Below are 22,500 nucleotides of genomic sequence, written 5' to 3'. Positions count from 1 at the left end.
ACACACACACACACACACACACACACACACACACACACACACACACACAGAGAGAGAGAGAGAGAGAGAGAGAGAGAGAGAGAGAGAGAGAGAGAGAGAGAGAGAGAGAGAGAGAGAGAGAGAGAGAGAGAGAGAGACAGACAGACAGACAGACACAGACAGACAGACAGACAGACAGACAGACAGACAGACAGACAGACAGACACACACACACACACACACACACACACACACACACACACACACACACACACACACACACACACACACACACACACACACACACACAAACCTCACGGCTCCTCCCACGCCACATTTCTCACTCGTTACAATATAATTCCCGCCACAGTTTCCACACTCAAACACCACTTAGGTCATCCTCCCCCCTACCTCCACCTCCACCAGTCACCAGTCACCAAGATTATGTATTCCCACGCAGCCAACCTACTAATCTTCCCAGTCAGTCGCCACAACCTGCTGCCTGTGTCAACCTCCTTCACAGACACACTGGTATTCTTTATTAGGTGAGAAATAGATAAAGCAAATCTGGAAACGCGCAAATTATATAAAAACACGGGAATCTCATACACAATCGAAAGGAAAGACAATCAGACACACACTCTTTCTTTGTCAGTCCATCAGTCCCTCTTGTATATATCTATTGCTTTCTATCTCTTTCCTTCCTTCCTTCCTTCATTCATTCATTTCTTCCGTCCACTCATCCATCACTCTTATTTTTACTTAATCAGCCAAGTCAATCAGTCAGTCAGTCACTCAAACGAAGAAAATAGTTTAGTGTATTTCCAGCCAGTTAACCAGTCACAGAGCTACCCAGTGAGTGATAATATCCAGTCAGTCAGTTAGTCAGTCAGTCACTAAACCATTTCCAAAACAAACAGTCGTCTCTCCTGTCAATCACTCCACCTCGATTCTCACTAAGAAAAAAAAATAAATAAATAAAATAAGATATAAAACACACACACCAATCCAGTCAATTAGTCAATCCTGAACCAATTAAGGAGTCGATCATCTAACCAATCAGTCAGTCAGTTCGTTATTTAATCCCTAACCTAACCTAACCTGACCTAACCTAACCTAACCAATGTAATAAACAGAATAAATAGATAACCAAACAAAACAAGGAGTATACCAGCTATTTAATCAATCAGTTACTTAATCCCTAACCTAACCAATATAATAGAGGAAATAAATGAAAAATGAACAAAACTTAATAATACACCAAACAAAGGAGTCAGTTACCCAGTCAGTCAGTCACAAAGCCAGTCAATCATATAGCTAATCAATCAGTCAGCCAGTCACAGTCAGTCCAGCAGTCATCCATCTCCCCTGACACCTGCTTGCTGTCGTCCTAACCTAACCCAACCCAACCCATTCAAACCTAACCTAACCTAACCCAACCCAACCCATTCAAACCTAACCTAACCTAACCCAACCCATTCAAACCTAACCTAACCTAACCCAACCCATTCAAACCTAACCTAACCTAACCTAATCTAACCAAACCCAACCTAACCTAACCTATCCTTAACCTAACCTAACCTAACCTAACCCCACCCAACTCAACCAAACCTAACCCAACCCAACCAAACCTAACCTAATGTAACCTAATCCAACCCAACCTAACCTAACCTAACCTAACCCATCCCATCCTAACCCAACCTAACGTAACCCAACCTAAGAATACCAAACACCATGGAAGATAAAGACAGGCTTAACTCTTCTCCTTACCCGTTATCCCTGCAGGAGGAGCAGGAGGAGGAGGAGGAGGAGGAGGAGGAGGAGGAGGAGGAGGAGGAGGAGGAAGTGGTAGAGGGGTCAACACTCGCGTACAAACTGGTGGGGAGGCGCCGCAGGGAGAGGTGAACGCTGTGCCCTGAGGAGGAGGAGGAGGAGGAGGAGGAGGAGGAGTGATTCTGCTCGCTGGGTATTCAGTGTGTGTTCAGAGTTGGTTGGTGACGGTGGCGGTGGTGAAGGTGGTGATGGTGGTGATGGTGGTGGTAGTGGTGATTGTGAAGCCCCTTGTGGTGATAGTGACTGTGATGGTGGTGGTGACCGTGATGGTGATGGTAACTGTGGTGGTGATGGTGATGGTGGTGGTGATGGTGATGATGATGGTGACTGTGATGGTGATGGTGATGATGACTGTGATGATGATAGTGACTGTGATGGTGATGGTGGTGATGACTGTAATGGTGATGATGATGGTGATTGTGATGGTGATGGTAGTGACTGTGGTGGTGATGGTGATGGTGACTGTGACTGTAATGGTGATGATGATGGTGATGATGATGGTGACTGTGGTGGACATCTTGACGACAATATCCTCACCAACAGTGACAACAACAATGAAAACAATAATAACAAAAGCAGTAAAAACAACAACAATAATCTTAGTAATAATGATGAAACGATTCCAATAACAACATAAAACATAAACTAAAAATAATAATAATAATAACAAAAATACTGACAAAAAATAATAGTAGTAGTAGTAGTAGTAGTAGTAGTAGTAGTAGTAGTAGTAGTAGAAAAAGACACCAGCACTAATAATCACGGACAGTTAATAAAGAAAAAAAATACAAAATAAATAAAAACTGCAAAGACCCAAAAAATTATAAAAAAGTAACAAAATAACAAAAATTACGTAACGAGAGAGAGAGAGAGAGAGAGAGAGAGAGAGAGAGAGAGAGAGAGAGAGAGAGAGAGAGAGAGAGAGAGAGAGAGCAAATTAGCAAATTGGCAGGTGAAAATATTGAGAGACAGGTGTGGTGGAAGAGAGAGAGAGGAGAAGTATGTAGAGAGAGAGAGAGAGAGAGAGAGAGAGAGAGAGAGAGAGAGAGAGAGAGAGAGAGAGAGAGAGAGAGAGAGAGAGAGAGAGAGAGAGAGAGAGAGAGAGAGATAAGCAGGTAACATTGGAGGAAGGTGACAATGAACCGCTGTCACCTGCAGGCTGCCACTACCTCTACTCTCTCTCTCTCTCTCTCTCTCTCTCTCTCTCTCTCCGTTAAATCGCCTCCTCGTCTTCCTCCTCCTTCTCCTCCTCCTCGTCCTCCTCCTTCCTCTTCTTTATATATTCATTATCTCGAACCATTTTCTTTTCCTCCCGTTCCTCGTTTCCCATTTTTTTATTTGTTTTTCTCCTCTTCCTCTTCCTCTTCCTCCAACACCCCTATATTTACCGCCAGTTCTCTCTCTCTCTCTCTCTCTCTCTCTCTCTCTGCTTCATTTTCTTCCTCCTTTTTTCTCATAATTTTTTTCTTTTCCTTCTTTCTTCTATCTAAATCAAGTAATGTGAGAGAGAGAGAGAGAGAGAGAGAGAGAGAGAGAGAGAGAGAGAGAGAGAGAGAGAGAGAGAGAGAGAGAGAGAGAGAGAGAGAGAGAGAAGGAAGGAAATGAGGAGAAAAAAGAGAAAGAGGAAGAAAAAAGAAAGAAAAGAAGTAAATGTATGAGAAATGAAGCAAGAAAGTGTGTGAGAAAAAAAGAAAATTAGAGGAAAGAAATTTAAAGAGAGAAAGAAAGAGAAAAGAGAGAGAGCAACTTTTTTGTTTGGCTTCATTAACTTACTTCCTGAGGCAATCATGTGTGATGGAAGGAGGAGGAGGAGGAGGAGGAGGAGGAGGAGGAGGAGGAGGAGGAGGAGGAGGAGGAGGAGGAGGAGGAGGAGGAGGAGGAGGAGGAGGAGGAGGAGGAGGAGGAGGAGGAGGAGGAGGAGGAGGAGGAGGAGGAGGAGGAGGAGGAGGAGGAGGTCAGGAGGAGGAGGAGGAGGAAGTGGTTCGAGTTTTACACCCTGGTCTCCCCTATGAAAAAATCGATAATGTGTAGATATTTAAATACCGAGAGAGAGAGAGAGAGAGAGAGAGAGAGAGAGAGAGAGAGAGTGTGTGTGTGTGTGTGTTTCACTGTTTGATCTGCTGCAGTCTCTGACGAGACAGCCAGACGTTACCCTACGAAACGAGCTCAGAGCTCATTATTTCCGATCTTCGGATAGGCCTGAGACCAGGCACACGCCACACACCGGGACAACAAGGTCACAACTCCTCGATTTACATCCCGTACCTACTCACTGCTAGGTGAACAGGGGCTACACGTAAAGGAGACACACCCAAATATCTCCACCCGGCCGGGAAATCGAACCCCGGTCCTCTGGCTTGTGAAGCCAGCGCTCTAACCACTGAGCTACCGCGCGCGTGTGTGTGTGTGTGTGTGTGTGTGTGTGTGTGTGTGTGTGTGTGTGTGTGTGTGTGTGTGTCTGCGCGTCCAAGCAAGGTTAATTCGTATTGTCAAAAAAAACAGTTATTTCAAACACACACACACACACACACACACACACACACACACACACACACACACACACACACACACACACACACACACACGACGCATTAATTATGAAAGAAAATTAAAAACACAATGAGAACAAGGAAAAACTAAGAGAGAGAGAGAGAGAGAGAGAGAGAGAGAGAGAGAGAGAGAGAGAGAGAGAGAGAGAGAGAGAGAGAGAGAGAGGAAAAAAACTGAACTAAACCGTAACCCAAACCTGTTTTAAGACCGTAAGTGAACCAGTGACCAGATAAACATACGCATCTCCTCCTCTTCTTCCTCCTCCTCCTCCTCCTCCCTTCCTCCTCTTCCTCTCCTCCTCCTCCTCCTCCTGCTCCACCTCCACCTCCAAAATATTTAATAATTTGTTCTTTTGAATAAGTTTTCAATTCTTTGTCATGAGAGAGAGAGAGAGAGAGAGAGAGAGAGAGAGAGAGAGAGAGAGAGAGAGAGAGAGAGAGAGAGAGAGAGAGAGAGAGAGAGAGAGAGAGAGAGAGAGCTGTAACTGGTTCTATATCATAACAAGAAATCTGGTTTTAAATTCGCTTAACATCTGACAAAGTTACGTTAGGGTGTGTGTGTGTGTGTGTGTGTGTGTGTGTGTGTGTGTGTGTGTGTGTGTGTGTGTGTGTGTGTGTGTGAGAGAGAGAGAGAGAGAGAGAGAGAGAGAGAGAGAGAGAGAGAGAGAGAGAGAGAGAGAGAGAGAGAATTATCCCCACAAATTATAGGAAGAAGGCAGCTGTAACAGGAAACAGGTGAAATAAATCCTAAATATATACAATTACGAAAAGAGAATAATAACAATGTCAAAATTCTCATCAGCTACTGAATTAACAAAACAGAAATAAATTGGCACCGCAGTGAACTAATGGCGAGATAATGAGAAGAATTGCACAGGAAGTAAGGGAGGCAGAATAACACAGAATAACACAGAATAACGAAGAATAACACAGAATAACACATAATAACACAGAATAACGAAGAATAACACAGAATAACACAGAATAACACAGAATAACGCAGCATAACACAGAATAACACAGAATAACACAGTAGCATAATGGCAAGTAAGTGAGAAAGCATTATATAAGAACTAATGGAAGCAGAATAACGCAGAATAACACAGTGAAGTAATAATGGCAAGTTAATCAGAAAGAACTATACAGGAAGTAAAGAAAGCAATAAGAAGGCAATAAAGAACAAATTGACCAAAAATATGAAGACAAACTATGAAATTGAAAAGAAAATGCCACGGAAGAAAGAAAAGATTAAGTGAATAGTGAAAAAGAGAGAAAGAGAGAGAGATAGAGAGGAAAGAAAGCAAGAGATAAGAGATAAGTAATCCAAGAAAGGATGAGAAAAAACGAGAAAGGGCAACAGAAGACGATAACTTGTGACGAAAACGAAAAGAAGAGGGAATGAAATAGATGAAGAGAGAGAGAGAGAGAGAGAGAGAGAGAGAGAGAGAGAGAGAGAGAGAGAGAGAGAGAGAGAGAGAGAGAGAGAGAGATAATTAATTGAGATAAAAGTGAAAAAAAATATGAAATAAAAAAATGAGGGAAGTAAATGGAACAGGAGAACTTTGATAGGAAAAAAGAAAAGAAGGAAAAAAAACGAAGAAACGGGAATTTAAAGAAGAGAGAAAAATACGGAAAAAGGTGAAAAAGGTCATAAAACTGAAAAATATGAAGGAGAAAATTAGGAAAATTAACGAAACAGGATAACTGATAGAAAAAAAAGAGAAAAGAGAAGAAAAAAAGAAGACTCAGAGAAGACGTAAAAAATGTCAGAAAAGTAAAAAAAATAAAAATAAAAAAAAATATATAAAGCAAAAATGAGAAAAATCAACAAAACAGGATAACTTTGATAGAAAAAAAAATAAAAGAAGAAAAAGACGAAGAAGGAAAATTTTAAAAAGAAAAAAGAAACAGAAAAGACTCAAAAAGGGTCAGAGGTCAGAAAGATCATAAAGGTCAGCCAAACGAGGTCACCATGAAGTTCAGGGATTACTGTCGCATCATCATGTACCTTCCACCCGAGGAGGTCAGAATCACGAGGAGGGTCACGAGGCGGTGAGTATCGAGCAGGCCCTCAAGGTCAGTTCAGGTCAAGGGCAAGGTCAGGTCAAGTTAGCTTAGATCAGGTTAATAAAAGCTTTTGTATATTAGTAAACATAAAAAATGATAAAAAAGTAATACAAATAATAATAATAATAATAATAATAATAATAATAATAGGGGTACAGTAATACTAGTAGACACACACACACACACACACACACACACACACACACACACACACACACACACACACACACACACACACATAATAATAATAATAATGCTGACAAAATATCACATGCACAAGATGTAAAGAAGGAGGAGGAGGAGGAGGAGGAGGAGGAGGAGGAGGAGGAGGAGGAGGAGGAGGAGGAGGAGGAGGAGGAGGAGGAGGAGGAGGAGGAGGTGGAGGAGGAGCAGGAGGAAAAGGAGGCACATGCAAAAACGAGGTGCATTAGCTCACAGCAGTGTTACCTGTTTGAGAAGACAATTCCAGATTTCTACTGTTACTGTAAAGAAGAAGAAGAGGAGGAGGAGGAGGAGGAGGAGGAGGAGGAGGAGGAGGAGGGAGGAGGAGGAGGAGGAGGAGGAGGAGGAGGAGGAGGAGGAGGAGGAGGAGGAGGAAGTAAATAAAGACAAAAGAAGGGGATGAAGAATGAGTGTGCACATGACTATTTGGAGGACTAACAGAAAATGAGAAAGAGGAGGAGGAAGGAGGAGGAGGGGGAGGAGAAAGAGGGGGAGGAGGAGGAGGAGGAGGAGGAGGAGGAGGAGGAGGAGGAGGAGGAGGAGGAGGAAGAAAAAGACGGAGAAAGAGAAAGAGTAAAAGGAGGAGGTGAAGGAAGCCAAAGACAAACACGAGGAACAAGAACAAGAAAAAGAACGCAGGGAATGAAAAGAAAGAAGAGGAGGGAAGCTGGTGGAATGTGGCCCCACACGTACACACACACGTACACACACATACACGTCCATCCCTTCCTTCATTCACCTGACGTTCTTATCCACTTCCCGGCTGCTGTTCTGTTCTGCCCTCCACATGTCAAGGAAGAAGAGATCAGCACTATATTGCCACTCGTAATGATATATAATAATAACAACAAATGGACTTCTTCTTCTTCCTTCCTTCCTTCCTTCCTGCTTTCCTTCTCTTAAACTGGTAACTGTAATGATGTGTGGATTATATATATGTCCATGTCTGTCTGTCTGTCTGTCTGTCTGTTTGTCTGTCTTTTGTCGCATCTGTCGCTTCCAGTGTGTTGGTTTGTCATTAGAGGAGTAAAGGCGGCGTTGGTGGTGGTGGTGGTGGTGGTGATGGTGGTGGTGGTGTTGGGGGGTAGTAGTAGTAGTAGTAGTAGTAGTAGTAGTAGTAGTAGTAGTAGTAGTAGTAGTAGTAGTATGGAAAGTGAAAAAGGAGGAGGAGGAGGAGGAGGAGGAGGAGGAGGAGGAGGAGGAGGAGGAGGAGGAGGAGGAGGAGGAGGAGGAGGAGGAGGAGGAGGAGCGTTAAAGAAATGAATGGTCATAAGGAATGTAAAGGAAGAATAAAGAAGACTGGGAAGGTGATGCGGAAGAGAACTGGCTGGGCAGAGGAGGAGGAGGAGGAGGAGGAGGAGGAGGAGGAGGGAGAAAAAGCAATCACTGCCAGTACAGTACATTGAACTACCTCCGTCACACTTAACCAAACACTCTCTCTCTCTCTCTCTCTCTCTCTCTCTCTCTCTCTCTGACACTTACACCTAAATTATGTGTCCCATTATATATGAAGAATATAACAGAATTATATATATATATATATATATATATATATATATATATATATATATAGAGAGAGAGAGAGAGAGAGAGAGAGAGAGAGAGAGAGAGAGAGAGAGAGAGAGAGAGAGAGAGAGAGAGAGAGAGAGAGAGAGAGAGAGATTCCTTTTACATACTGCAGCCATTCATTCATTCATCCATATAATATTTCCAAGTCTAGTTTAGTTCACCTTCCTTTACAAATATGCATAAATAAATAAATAAATACACCAATAAGACAAAAATAACTAAATAATTAATGTATAATCAATAAAAAACAGGCAAACACTTCACTTAATCCCTTCAGTACCATGACGCGTCTCCACATTCATTCTGGTTACTATTTGGTGATTTTATACAGCTTCAGAAACTCATGTGGGGCATTAAAATTGTGAAGGCTCTTTACCATTAATCTTCTGACCTCCATAGACTCTTCCTAGTGCCAATAAAATGGTCTTATCATAGTCAAATTGTCTTGAAATGTCCTAATAACATGCCAAGCTGTCTTAAAATGTCCTAAAAACATGCCAAACTCTTAAAATACCAAAATATTATGCCAAGCTGTCTTAAAATGTCCTAAAAACATGCCATACCGTCTTAAAATACCAAAATAATATGCCAAGCTGTCTTAAAATGTCCTAGAATACATGAGTCTCCATATTCATTCTGGTTACTATTTGGTGATTTCATACAGCTTCAGAAACTTATGTGAGGGATTAAAATAGTGAAGGCTTTGGACCATTAATTTTCTGACCTCCACAGACCCTTCCTAATGTCAACCCTTTTCTTCCCCAGTGTGGAGGACGAGGTGGAGTTGCGCGTGTCTGAGGACGAGGGCGCGGTGGAGGTGGAGGATGGAGCCGCCCACCCTGCCCCGCACCTCAGGCCGCCCATGTTCAACCCGGAAGACTACGCCCTCGGCCTCACCAAGTACGCCCGCATGACGAATATGTACGCGCCCGATGTGCCCAGGGAGAGGAAGGTGAGTGCTGGAGGAGGAGGAGGAGGAGGAGGAGGAGGAGGAGGAGGAGGAGGAGGAGGAGGTATTTGGGTACATTGAAAGCAGAAGGAAGAGGAGGATGAGGAAAAAGAGGAAGAGGAGGAGGAGGTATTTGGGTACACTGAAGGCAGAAGGAAGAGGAGGATGAGGAAGTTTGTTGAGAGAGAGAGAGAGAGAGAGAGAGAGAGAGAGAGAGAGAGAGCCAGACACGCCTCTCCCATCTGTTGGTCGTCATGGAAACGATTTCTTGCCCCGAGAGAAAACGTGGCTTTACATGCCAGACTATAGGATTTCATAGTTAGGCCTTCATATTTCCTTACACTGCTGATAATTGAAGAATAAACAATTACTAACACATACATTAACCCAATTAAGCAACAGGTATGAAGAAAGAAATAATAAAAATGGGTATCTTTTTCGTTCGTAGCAAGAAAAAAAAAATCAGTAAAGCTGGATGGAAGAGGAGGAAATGACGATGTGATTATATTTAGGTTGAGTGTAGCTTGACTCTCAAACCATAGCCTTGGGTGAACTGGAGGAGCAACAGGGAAAAAAGTACTAGGTCACCTCCTGTACTACTTAAGCACCCCCTGCCTGCTCCCACACCACCTCTCTCTCTCTCTCTCTCTCTCTCTTGGGCATGGCACGGTTTGCTTGCTAGCTTTCTATTATGTAAAATTAGGATATTCTTCCTTTTTATCCTCTTCCTCCTGCCCTTACAACTATTATTATCATTACTACAACTACTACTACTACTACTACTACTACTACTACTACTACTACTGCTGTTACTACTACTACTGCTACTATTACTACTACTACTACTACTACTACTACTACTACTACTACTACTACTACTACTACTGTTGGTGCTACTGCTAGTCGCATAAACCTCAGCAATGGTAATCGTGGCATGATATGGTCATAAAGATATTCATACAAGCATTCTTACATTTAATCACGGTAATAAAATGATGAAAAATGTGATTCTCTGAGTTCATGACACCTTAGTTAGTGTTCCATATAACCCATATCTTTAAGGGAACTGGCAATCAAGTGGGCCCTTTCTATTTTTTTGTTACCCTGGTTCGCGTCCCTTCTTGCATAAAATAAATAGTCGTTTGCAAGGTACATGGCTTTGTTTGGCAGGAGTTCTTTGGTTTTGTAATGCACGGTTAGTGTTGCTTTTGCTAAGGTGTTTAGCATGTAACCTGTAGCTGTGCGTGGCCATGAAGAGGTCAGATTTAGTCCTCTCAGTATCGTGACTCAAGTAGTATTTGTACAAACTATCATCAACTTCATAATAGTTTCCGTACTCATTCACTACTACTATTACTTCTGCACAAATACTATTCTTAATAACGACAGATGGTTTTTGAAGTTTGGATATTCACTCTGGCACAGGATAGGTAAATTCTGAAAGTGAAGTAAGTGGTAACCTACTAGTAGCCTATATATAGCCTAGCATACTACGCGAATCGAACTAGGCTGTACATATTCCGTCTTTTTGGGAAAGGGAAATCTTTCAGGACGACTACGGAAAGAAGAATCAGATATCACGAAACAAACTTGTCTTATCACTACAACTCGATAGAACACACACACACACACACACACTTGTTCCTCCTCCACGGCGGTGGACGGGAAAAACTAACAAACTGGCCATCATTCCTTCATCATTCCTCCACCTTCCATTTCTTGACCAGCTCTTCACATACACACAAAGGAAGGCTAGCATGGTCATATCTTCTCACTACAACTCGATGAACACACACATACACATACACACACACAGACACTTATTCCTCCGCGGCGGTGGGCGGAAAAAAGAAAAAAACTATCACAAACTGGTCTTTCCAACCTTAGCTATCTCGTTCATCAACATTTATCATTCCTCCACCTTCCATTTCTTGACCAGCTCTCCACGCAAACACAAAAGGAAGATTAGCATGGCCACTCCTCACCAGTAATAATACAATGACAACTTACCGCTGCCTGAAGACTTGGAGCGCTGCGGGTGGAGGGAAAATCACATAGGCTGGCTTGCAACACCTTCATTCCTTGACGTGTTTTTGCCATTTTCTTTCACTGCCTCACACTTTTACGCACTTGTAACACTTCACTATAACTAAAGGAACGTGCACTTCAAGGAATAGCGTTGACACACTTGAAATAACACGCTGAGAGGAAAAAAGTTAACCCTCCCATGATCGTCACTACATAAGCCCTACTTTCCGCCAACAGCCAGTTCTTCTGACTTCGATCCATATAGAAAAGAATAATTCAAGTCATTGATGAAATATAGCTTCTAAATATTAATCAATATATATTTTTTTATTCTTTTTAGTTGCTCAAGATATACCGTGTTGCTGTTACTTACTTTTTCAAATTAGTTAAAAGAAAGGAAACAGGAATCGGACACTGTCAATTTGCTATCCACTTTGTCTTTAGCGAACATAGAACTATTTTTGTTTTCCACGGTTATGTAATACTTTCCAAACCATAATTTTCCTCCCAGATCAATGTTTGGACTACACTACACCAATGCCGCTAATACCTTGTCCATCGCCATGTGAGGAAACCTGCATGATTGTGTTCGCACGGATGATGACTCTAGTGAACATCTTGCTGTTTCAAAACTGGTGTGGCAACCTCTGATTCTATAAAGTCTGAGAAATTCCAAGATTTTCACTTTCGTTCCTAGAAAACTGAAAATCATTTTGCGTTATGCGCGGCTTCAAAACACATGCAAAGAGAGAGAGAGAGAGAGAGAGAGAGAGTTTGTTGTTAAACCTCACGCTATATTAATACTTTTTATGTAAGAGGAGAAAGCTGACCAATGGTAACAACAACAATAACAACAAAAAAGCTCACTTAGTTGCCAGTTCCCTTACAGGCCAGAAAGAGTTCACCAAAAGGAAAGGGATAAATCTCTTGAAACCTCCCTCTTAAAATGAAGTCGTCATAGGAAGTTGGAAACACAGAAGCAGGCCGGGACTTCCAAAGTTTACCAGTATCTGCTATACGAGGAAAATATTGATATAGTCTCCTGTTTTCTCGATATGTAAATAAATACTCTGTTGTAGTACTGTTTCTCTTAATGGGAGATGATAAACAAACTACTGCCATACTGTGCTCTCTTTTAAAAGGACAAGAAGGGCCATGCAGTGTTTCTGCTCTTATATAAGCAAACAAATATTATGCTAGGCTACTGTTTTCTTAGATACTCAGTTCTTTAATAATCACGGCAAGCTAAGTTAGTGTCTGGTTAATCTTGATAAGTTAGAGTAATTATCATGTATACTATCACTTGCACAACATTTACAGAGAGAGAGAGAGAGAGAGAGAGAGAGAGAGAGAGAGAGATTCATTACAGGCGTTCTCCTTACCCAACCTGCTTTTGTCTCCCTCAGGGGCGGGGAAGGGAAAAAGAGAAAGGCGTGGGGCGAGACCTACCTCAGGAAATGTCCCTCAAGCAGTTCAGTTCCCTGCCGGAGCTACTCAAGAAGCTACGAGAGGACCTCAAAATGTCATATCTCAGGTGAGGGGCCACTGGGAAATTATTGTTATTATTATTATTATTATTATTATTATTATTATTATTATTATTATTATTATTATTATTATTATTATTATCATCATAGTGGGAATTTATTATGGTTTAATTGCTTTTCATCCTTTTTTAACTTGCTTTGGTGTTTGGACATGTTTTTTTAATCATGTTATGTTGTAGATAGAGTAATCAATGACCTCTCTCTCTCTCTCTCTCTCATACACAGCTTCGTGAAGGAGTTGGTGCGTGATCCCCATGACGGCGTGAGTCTGCTGCTGGACGTGCTCAAGATGGTCCAGCTGGCCCAGACTGACCTGAATGGTGAGCATACATACACACGTACTCTGTTTCAGACTTACCATTGGAGTCCGTACCTTGAAACACGCTGGCTGCTTGTGAGGACTGGCAGTAGTAGTCACCTTTCTGAGACTGTTTTTCCCCTCCACTAAAATACAGATAAAACTATGGAAATATCTTTGAAAGCCTCCAATTCCTTATGTTATAATCCGTTAAAATTACTCTTCTCCTCCTCCTATTAATATTCCTACTACTACTACTACTACTACTACTACTACTACTACTACTACTACTACTACTACTACTACTACTACTACTACTACTACTAATACTAATACTACTACTTTTACTACTACTACTACTACCACTACCTACTACCACTATCACTACTATCACTATTAGTACTACTACTACTACTACTACTACTACTACTACTACTACTACTACTACTACTACTACACTTCCTTCTCCTATTCCTCCTCCTCTTCCTCCCCCTTCTACTACCACTACCACTACTACTACCACTACTACTACTACTACTACCACCACCAGGCTCGGGCAGCAGCAGGGAACAGCAGGCAGCACTACGCCGCGCCCTAGTTGATGAGCACGAGATTCTGGGTTGCCTGCGTTACTGCCTGCGGTGCCCCGAGGCCGCCCCTCGCCTGGCCCACTACCCGCCCGGCCTGTACACCCTCGCAGTGGCCACCATGAGCAACCTGGCCAGGAGCAGGACCTTGGCTCTCCAGGTGTGTGTGTGTGTGTGGTTCTCTCTCTCTCTCTCTCTCTCTCTCTCTCTCTCTCTCTCTCTCTCTCTCTGTGTGTGTGTGTGTGTGTGTGTGTGATTCTCTCTCTCTCTCTCTCTGTGTGTGTGTGTGTGTGTGTGTGTGTGTGTGTGTGTGTGTGTGTGTATAATTCATCTCCTCGGTCGCCTGCTGGTCACTCAGCCAGTCTTCCCCATTACGGAGCGAACTCAGAGCTCATAGACCGATCTTCGGGTAGGACTGAGACCACATCAACACACAACACACACCGGGAAAGCGATGCCAATACCCCTCGAGTTACATCCCGTACCTATTTACTGCTAGGTGAACAGGGGCCACACATTAAGAGGCTTGCCCAGTTGCCTCGCCGCGCCGGGACTCGAACCAGGCCCTCTCGATTGTGAGTCGAGCGTGCTAACCACTACACTACGCGGTGTGTGTGTGTGTGTGTGTGTGTGTGTAGAAGCTTATTGTCTTAGGAGCAAATTTACCATTACACCATCATCATTATCGTCACCGTCATTATTATCGTTATTATTAGTCTCTATGAACCCTGAATCAGTCAGTCAGTCAATCAGCCGTCAGTCAGTAAGTCAGTCAGTCAGTTAATCAGTCTGTTAATCAGTCAACCAGTCAGTCAGTCAGTCAAGTCAGTCAGTCCGTCAGTCATTCAATCAGTCAGTTAGTCAGTCAGGTGGTCAGTCCGTCAGTCCGTCCGTCCGTCAGTCAGCCAGTCAGTCAGTGAGTCAGTTCATCAGCCAATCAGTTAATCAGTCAGTCAGTCACTCTCTCACTCACTCACTCAGTCAGTAAGTCAGTCAGTCAATCAGTCAGTCAGTCACTCATCAATCACTCATTCAACTTAACCTACCTTACCTAACCTAACCTATCTAACCTAGCCTAACCTAATCTAACCTTCACAGCTCCTGACGAAGGCGTGCATGACCTCTCCTAACGGACACAGACAGGTGGTGGAGGCGCTGGCAACACTACGTCTTCGTTTCGCTGAGCCGGTCAAGTGCAAGTTCCTGGTGTCAATGATGCTCTCCCACCCTCATCCCAGGTAAGGCGTTGCTCTCCCAGATAAGGTGATGCTTTCCAGGGTAAGGCGATGCTCTCCCACCCTCATCCCAGGTAAGGCGTCACTTCGGGGGTAGGGTGGGCAAGGGCAGTATTTGGAAGGGCTTTGGTCTCTCACTAGCGCCATTCACAAAGGCCAGTGTTTATTTTCTTTGTGTGATGCAGAATGTCTGTTAAATCATCTCAAGAGTCATCCTTGAAAATTATCATAGATTATTCTAAAAAAGGGATTTGGAGTCTCGTAAACACTATTTTCAAGGGCCACGGAGGTGATAAGTTCCGTTCTATTGGTTATTTTTTTCCAATAATAATGCACAATACTCATTGCCTCATCATCACATATATGAACCCATCCTAGCAAACTTTAGTAACTTCTTTTGAAGGTACAGTACATGATATGATCTCATTGCTAATCAGCCACTGGGTTGCTGTAAAAGGTGTATCATATTGCAAACGTATAAGTAAGCCATCACAGCTGACTTGATTTTTAACTGAGCAACAAAGTTCAATTAAAGATAAATTAGGCCATATCTATTACTTAACTGAACAGGTGACATCCATGAAGATACGTATCTAATTGTGTAGGTCTAACTAATCATGAGATCAGGAAAGGGTAACATTAGTGGATAATGACAATAATGACAGTGATAACGGTTCCCCACTCAGCACATCTGATGGTTTATTGATAAGTAATCTTAGCTCACACTAAACACGTGGCTTTTCTCTTCCCAAGCATCTCAGGTGATATACACATTATGTAACGACAAAACAGCACGCCACGTCATTCTTAACACAAGAGAAACAATATTTATCACCAGCAACGCTTAAGTGACACACTCATGGCTCAAGAACACAAAGCAGTTATGGTTTGGCAACACACACGTACATAAAACATCAAAGTTACACACCACACACTAACACATATGCTTGCCTCAGTTTCCAGGTGTGGGGGCTGAGATTCGTGAACGCCCTGCTTGCCTCCACTGCCACACTGAGGGAACGAGTGTACCTGCAGGAGGAGCTGACGGAGGCGGGTTTTGATCCTGCAGCTCTCAAGAAGGTATTATCAGCCTGTCTATCTGTCTACACACCTTCTGACATCTCTCTTTTCTGCACATTTGCTCAGTTCACTCACTCACTCTTGAACGTGTCGTAGGTGATCGAACGCAGCGGGTCGGACCACCTCCAGCAGTTGGCAGGCGCGGAACTCGGTCGGTGGGCAGAAGGCTACGTGGATGTGACGGCCTTTGATAGGGAGCTTAAAGGTCTTAAGAATTCCAACACCACCCTTCAGGAGGAGCTACAGAAGCTGCGTGAGGCAAACATGGTGAGGATGACGGAGGGGAGAGGCCGGGTAGTAAAGAAATAAGGTTTGGGAGGGAGTGCTAAAGTCTGACAGGGAATGTGAAGGGTTCACTTGAATGCCAGTTCCCTTAGAGATCAGATAAAGTTAGCCAAAAGTCTGGTACAAATATCTTGAAACCTCCCTTTTAAAAGAAGTTAAGTCGTAAGAAGATGGAAATACAGAAGCAGGTATGGAGTTCCAGAGTAAGGTCATAGTAGTAGTAGTAAGAGAACAGCCGATCCCTAACACTTCCCCTCCTTCTCAGAAACTCTTGGAGGAGAACGTGCTACTGAAGACGGTGGGCAGTGAGGTGGAGGAGCGCTACGCCGCTCTCAAGCGTCGCCTGGAGAGCAACGGTCTTCAGGCACCGCCCTCCCCGGTTCCCTCCGTAAGCGACTCCGATCTCTCCTCCCTCAACACCTTCAGGAACATCGTGTCTCGCCGCAACTCGGACTCTCCTTCTCGCAACGGCGACAACCGCAGCGGTGTCACAGAGACTGATTCCGTCATTTTCACCAAAGCTGGACAGCGCTCCGTGACACCCATAATGGAGCCCTTGTCCCTGCCTCCTATCGACACCGCCAGCAGTGTTTCCTCCGTCGCCTCAGATCTCACCGTCGCCCCCGCCAGGCCTGCATCCTCCTCCAGCGGCCCGTCACTCCCCAGCCGTAGTAGGCATCAGTCATCGTCTTCGTCCTCCACCCCGGACCCCCGCCTCGTGTCGCCGCTCAGGAGTGTTGCTGCGTCACCAGTAAGGGACGATCCAAGGATCGAAGGAGCGATTCCGACCAGTGTATCGCCTGTCTCGGATCAGGAAAAGCGGCGGTCAGTCAGTGGAGACAGGTTTAACGAGGTCATGCCACCCATGCACATCGAAATGACCTTCCGCAGCGAAAAAAAGCCGTTCACTTCTGACGCGGCGACACAGAAGGAGAGGAGCAGATCACCCCGTGGAGGACAGCAACCCAAGGACCCAAAGAGACCTTCCAGATCAAGTAGCCGCCAGAGGCAGCCCACGCCACCCCAGACTAGCTCTGGTGGAAGACACGACTGGGAGAGAAGAAAGTCTGACAGTCCAACCCAGAGTGACAGGCGGCCGGACAGCCAGTCACCACAGAGCGGCCACACATCCCCGCCTGGCGGACCATCCACCTCACCGACCATCTCCAAGAAAAAGTCTTCCAGACCACTGCCTTCAGGTGCAGCAAGCCCATTCTCTTCCTCAACTTCTTCCCTCTCGTCATCGTCCTCCACCTCCTCCACTTCAGGAGGGGATCGGAAGGACCCAGAATACATGAACGTGCCTCGGCGGGAGTCCCCGAGCGTCAAGAGCCGCAGCGGCGGTGACGAGACTGACCTGGACTACGAGCGGGACGTGGTGGTGTATGAAGCGATCACCCTCGGCAACGACCGCATTTTTATTGACAAGAGCAACACTCAGGACTCCCGTGGCTCCGGCAACAGCCACACCTCGGCGGAGACACGGGGCAGTCAGGGGCAGCAAGAGGCGGTGCCCGATGGACCCAACGTGCGTGAGTCTGTGCGTCACTACGAGAACCTGGTGATGATGGGTGAACAGGGAGAGGCGGTGAATGACACAGGGAAGGGAGGACAAGATAACGCACCCCTTCGACGCCAGCAGAGCAGGCGGGAGACGCGGGAGAATGGCAAAACTAATGCTCACGAAGAAGTGAGTGAAAGAGAAGTAGAGGCCGTCATGTCAGGCCTCGAGAACGTGTTGCGCAGCGCAGAATCTTCTCTCAGCCTGGAATCACAGGAAACCGTCAAGGAGAACCCTACCCTGAGGGACCACTTCGAGGACCGCGCCAGCCCAGACAACGTGCCTGGTGAGGAGCTGGAAATCGTGCCCACTCGTGTGCCGCAACTCCCAGCAAGGGACCGCTCCAGGAACTCCCAGGCGGGCAGCGCCGCGAGTAACCCGGTACTCTTCCTCGAGCTGGAGACGCCCGCCGAGACCAGCGACACTGAGACTCTGCTGCGCCACCAGCGGTCCGGCAGTCCTCGCACTATGGAAACAGAATCTACACAGTCCTTTGGTTTTGTTCTTCCCGACAAGTCCCTGCGACGCCGCGAGACTTTTGTGGAGCGCGGCAGCAGTGAGCGACAGTCCGCGGAGGAGCGACGGAAGGGAATCCGCAGGTCTGAAAGTTTTCAGACGGGTAACGCGGAGTACAACAGCCACCGGTCGTATTCCCCGAGACGACGCGGCTCCATGGACATGCTGGTGCCGCTGGAGGAGCGGGAGGTGCACATCAGCGGCCGCATGTTCACCAAGTACACGCCGCACGAGGTGGAGCGACGCAATCTGGTGAACGATCTCATTACGGCAGAGATGAACCGCCGCAAGAACCGCAGCATGGAGGATCGCCTGGACCAGTGGTTCGAGGCTCACAGTGAAGACGGCGACTGGACGCTCAAGTGGAAATACCCAGAGATTCAGCAAGACGGGGAAGGTAAACCCATTCGCCAGAGAAGCCGCCGCCGCCACGAAAGCCGCTCTCCGACACGTCATGACGACAACCGCCGAGCCTCCAGGCCTCGCGGAGGTGACAACAGGTCTTCCTCGAGGCACCTGGACAAGATTCAGTCCGCGAGAGCACACTCCGAGCAGCCCAAGCAAGGCCGTAGCAGCGGCAAGTCCTCAAAATATTCAAACACGGAAATCAGTGCTTTCAATGGCTTCAAGAATCCGGGAGGCTTTAGGGAGAGTGACTACGGACCCAACTTCATGCTGAACAAGCCCTCCACACGTCTCCCTCCTGACTTTGCAGACTACAGTGGGCGGGACTTTGCTCCTCCCAGAGGCAGGGGATCCAGAGAGAGAGGCGTTGGGGCGTGGCGGAAAGGAGAGATCGACCCCGACATCCCAACCCCTGACTACACGGCCACGCCCGCCAGCACCCTCAACGGCGTGCCGCCCGCCATGCCCTCCAAGCACATCCTGGATATGCCCTCAGGACTCTACTGATGCTGAGACGCGACAACCACGCCCTCCTCCCCTCGACACAAGCCACGACCATTGACAGACAGACACACACACACACACACACACACACACACACACACACACACACACACACTGCAAGAATGAACAAAAACACAATATGTACACGTTACGTTTCGCACATTATTGTTGTACATGTATGTCATGCTACACACGTCACATTAGAAGACGAAGGCCAGGGAACGTTGGACACTCACACTCACACACACACACACACACACACACACACACACACACACACACACTCTGAACATCGAAGCACGTTAGACAAACACACCAATCTTTCTTCCTCTGTGGTGAGAAACACGCATTGTGAGCCGCCCTGCCCTGTCCCGCCCCGCTCCGTCCCGTCCCGTCCCGCCCCACGTGCAATACTCTGAGCGACAACGTTAGTATGTGTGTTAGTGTATGCGAGAGTGTACATAGAAATAATGAGTGTGTACATAGTATACATAGAAGTAGTCGATGCTGTTGTTTGTTGTATACACATATCGGGAGTTTATATACGAGTTTATCAAACATGTATTATATTGTTGAAATGTGGGAGATGTTTATAAGCCCAGCTGACCAGGGCGGCTTTGGGCAACGTCCGCCACGGTTACGGAACTAGAACACTGAAGTACTATCCAAACCATCACAGGAAGGACTTTTCTATTTGAACACCCATGCAGAATAAACTAAAAAGCAAATAAATAAATAAACAAAATAATAGTGAATGAAATAAATAGGTAAATCAATTAATAAAGTAGTAATTCCATCTCTCATCCCCATCCATTAATTTATCTGATATTCTAAAGCCCCTCAAAGCCGTCCTGAGTTCTGGAGTAGTTTTAAGAATTAACCCAAAACCTGTACCATAGTTATATATCCACAAGTCTGTCCCTCTTCCTCTCCCTCTCCCTCTATCCTGTTCTGAGTCTCCTGTAACACTGATTCCCTCTGTACTTTATGACGAGAATATAAAGCTAATTGAATTTAAGTGTGTGTCTCTCCATTCCTTCCCTCCATCTGTGTCTGTGAGGATGAAATGAGCTGACGTGACTATGAGGACTTGATGAACGATTGACTTCACCACAGAGAATGCCAAAGATTGTGTAAGATGGGTATGGCGAACTGCAGAACACACACACACACACACACACACACACACACACACACACACACACACACACACACACGAAAATATTTGATTACCTTTTATGAACTGATTCTAAAGTGAATGGAAGAGATGAATCAGTAAATCAAGGAAGTAATATGGCCACACACTTCACCACATAACCAGCAGTCTTATTTTCTTTTTTTCCATCTTATTTCCCATTTTTTTAATTGTTCTTTTTTTCGTGTTTCAATGGCTTTCATTACATTTCTTAATTTTCAGTGTCCTTCCTTTATCACTTCACGAATTGATCAATGTACACACTGAAGACTACGTAGAACACACCCAAGTCCTTCTCCTTACTGCTTTAATTACATGCGAGGGAGAGAAGGAATGAAAACTCTTATATCAACGCTATACACACAAACACACACATAAACACATTAGATTACGCGTCATGCACTTTTATCCTTGCAATTCACTACACTTTACTACGCCCGTTCATTAATTCCGCCCACAGTTGCACATTACTATAGTTTATGTACAGCACACCACCACTCCTCTCTACTCTCTCCTCGAACACCTCCACGAGACTCACCAACGAGACAAACCTTCACATAGCATCGTTTCAGCTTCACCACCACACGCCAGACACTGAAGGCATCACATTTCACTATTTTCTTTCACCATTCATTCAGTACCAGCACCAACAGCAGCACGGCGAAGGCTGAAGGGAGAAGCAAGGGGAAGCATCCAACCCCCTTCATACCACCACGAAGGGAGTGTCCTGCCGAGGAAGATCCATTGATTCCACTTCGTTGGTGGAAGTTGATCCTCCCAGGGAAGCTGCCGTCTTTCCTGTGGGTGGCGATGGTGGCGGTGGGGATGATGATGCCCGGGTAATGCTGCCCACCAGACGGCCCGCCCCAGTCTCCAGGGATGCGGTTGGTCTTCAGCCTGGAGTGTTTCCTTCCCGGGAGTCCTGCAGGGTGGTGTTGGGACGCCCCGGGAGACGGTGAAACACATCTGCAACAGTTCACGAAGGATAGAGTTGGATACTTTTTATGTTGAAGGATGGCGAGGAGGAGGAGGAGGAGGAGGAGGAGGAGGAGGTGTTGAAGGACGTTACTGTGATCTATATTCAGAAACGCTTTGCTCTCTCACCACGACTATTTTCAAAGGCCACAGAGATGACTAGCGGGGTTTTCAAGAGCGTTTCTCCAGCTAATAATGTAGAAATCTTGTCACTATGCCTCTAGAACCTTAAAAACACCTTAAAAATCTCGTGTAAATTTAGATTAAGTCTTGAAATAGTGGAGTGTTTGAGAATACGAGCATGAGTCAGAGAAAAGGTGAGGCATTAATTTGGAGGAGTACGGTTTCATAGGATAAGGCAAAGAGAAAATTCATATGTTGGTGGATGACTTAAAGACGCTGTAATGCTTAAAGTCGATAAGGTATCTACAGCAAGGACTGAAGGCATGAGACAACTACGTATTTACTTGAGGAGTGACTGAAGGATACAAAATAGTGAAATACGAATAAATAGAGCACAGAGAAACACAGTAAACAAAATAGAAAACTCATAAAAAAAAATCATCTTAAGGGTGTTTTTATGGTTCTAAATGCAGTGACAAGATTTCTACAATACCAACTGGAGAAATATTCTTGAAAACCCCTCTAATCATCCCTGTGGAAAACAGTCGTGGTGAGAGACAGCAGAGAGTTTTAAGGTGTTTTTACCATTCTAGAGGCAGAATGACAAGATTTCTACATTATTAACTGGAAAAACACTGTTGAAAACCCGACTAATCATACTGTGGTCTTGGAAAATAGTCTCGGTGAGAGAATAAAGCGTTTTTAAGGGTGTTTTTTGCGTCTCTAGAAGCAGGATTTCTACGCTATCAACTGGAGAAACACTCTTGAAAACCCCGCTAGTCATCCCTGTGGCCTTGGAAAATAGTCGTGGTGATAGAGCAAAGCGTTTCTGAGTACGGGCCTTATTACCTGTGTGGGCGCGGCGGGTGGGGAGCATGGGCGGCCGAGGCGGTCTGGTGGGCTGCGTGACAATATGCTCCCGAATCTCTGCGGGGAAGGAAGAATGACAATAATGAGAGAGAGAGAGAGAGAGAGAGGGGAATGGTGGGGGTT

General features: G+C 45.2%; 2 protein-coding genes and 1 long non-coding RNA gene across 6 annotated transcripts in view; 2 read left to right on the top strand and 1 right to left on the bottom strand.

Annotated features, from left to right (window-relative positions):
• LOC123511652 overlaps positions 1-20,232 on the top strand; it is a 94,058-nt gene extending 73,826 nt beyond the window's left edge. For 3 of the 4 annotated variants that reach the window (XM_045267695.1, XM_045267698.1, XM_045267696.1), the window contains 8 exons: positions 8,985-9,171; positions 12,603-12,730; positions 12,969-13,063; positions 13,592-13,788; positions 14,727-14,866; positions 15,820-15,943; positions 16,040-16,210; positions 16,494-20,232. In XM_045267695.1, coding sequence (XP_045123630.1) covers positions 8,985-9,171; positions 12,603-12,730; positions 12,969-13,063; positions 13,592-13,788; positions 14,727-14,866; positions 15,820-15,943; positions 16,040-16,210; positions 16,494-19,217 — 3,766 coding nt within the window. In that variant the 3' untranslated portion in view covers positions 19,218-20,232. Of the gene's footprint in view, positions 1-6,188; positions 6,414-8,984; positions 9,172-12,602; positions 12,731-12,968; positions 13,064-13,591; positions 13,789-14,726; positions 14,867-15,819; positions 15,944-16,039; positions 16,211-16,493 lie in introns of those variants that run through there. The other variant, XM_045267697.1, reaches the window with a different exon arrangement.
• On the top strand, positions 1,851-5,851 carry LOC123511659. The gene is made up of 2 exons (XR_006676893.1): positions 1,851-1,994; positions 5,448-5,851. It is a non-coding gene; the product is annotated as an uncharacterized LOC123511659 (long non-coding RNA).
• LOC123511658 (neurotrimin-like) overlaps positions 20,139-22,500 on the bottom strand; it is an 18,936-nt gene continuing 16,574 nt past the window's right edge. Inside the window, exons 8-9 of the mRNA XM_045267712.1 lie at positions 22,357-22,434; positions 20,139-21,375 (exon numbers count right to left, since the gene is read on the bottom strand). Coding sequence (XP_045123647.1) covers positions 21,302-21,375; positions 22,357-22,434 — 152 coding nt within the window. The 3' untranslated portion in view covers positions 20,139-21,301. The remainder of the gene's footprint in view (positions 21,376-22,356; positions 22,435-22,500) is intronic.

This window comes from Portunus trituberculatus, chromosome 31 (genome assembly GCF_017591435.1).
Source record: "Portunus trituberculatus isolate SZX2019 chromosome 31, ASM1759143v1, whole genome shotgun sequence".
Classification (NCBI taxonomy): Eukaryota; Metazoa; Arthropoda; class Malacostraca; order Decapoda; family Portunidae; genus Portunus; species Portunus trituberculatus.
The sequence above is the reverse complement of the archived record's forward strand: the minus strand, read 5'-3'. Positions and strand labels throughout refer to the sequence as shown.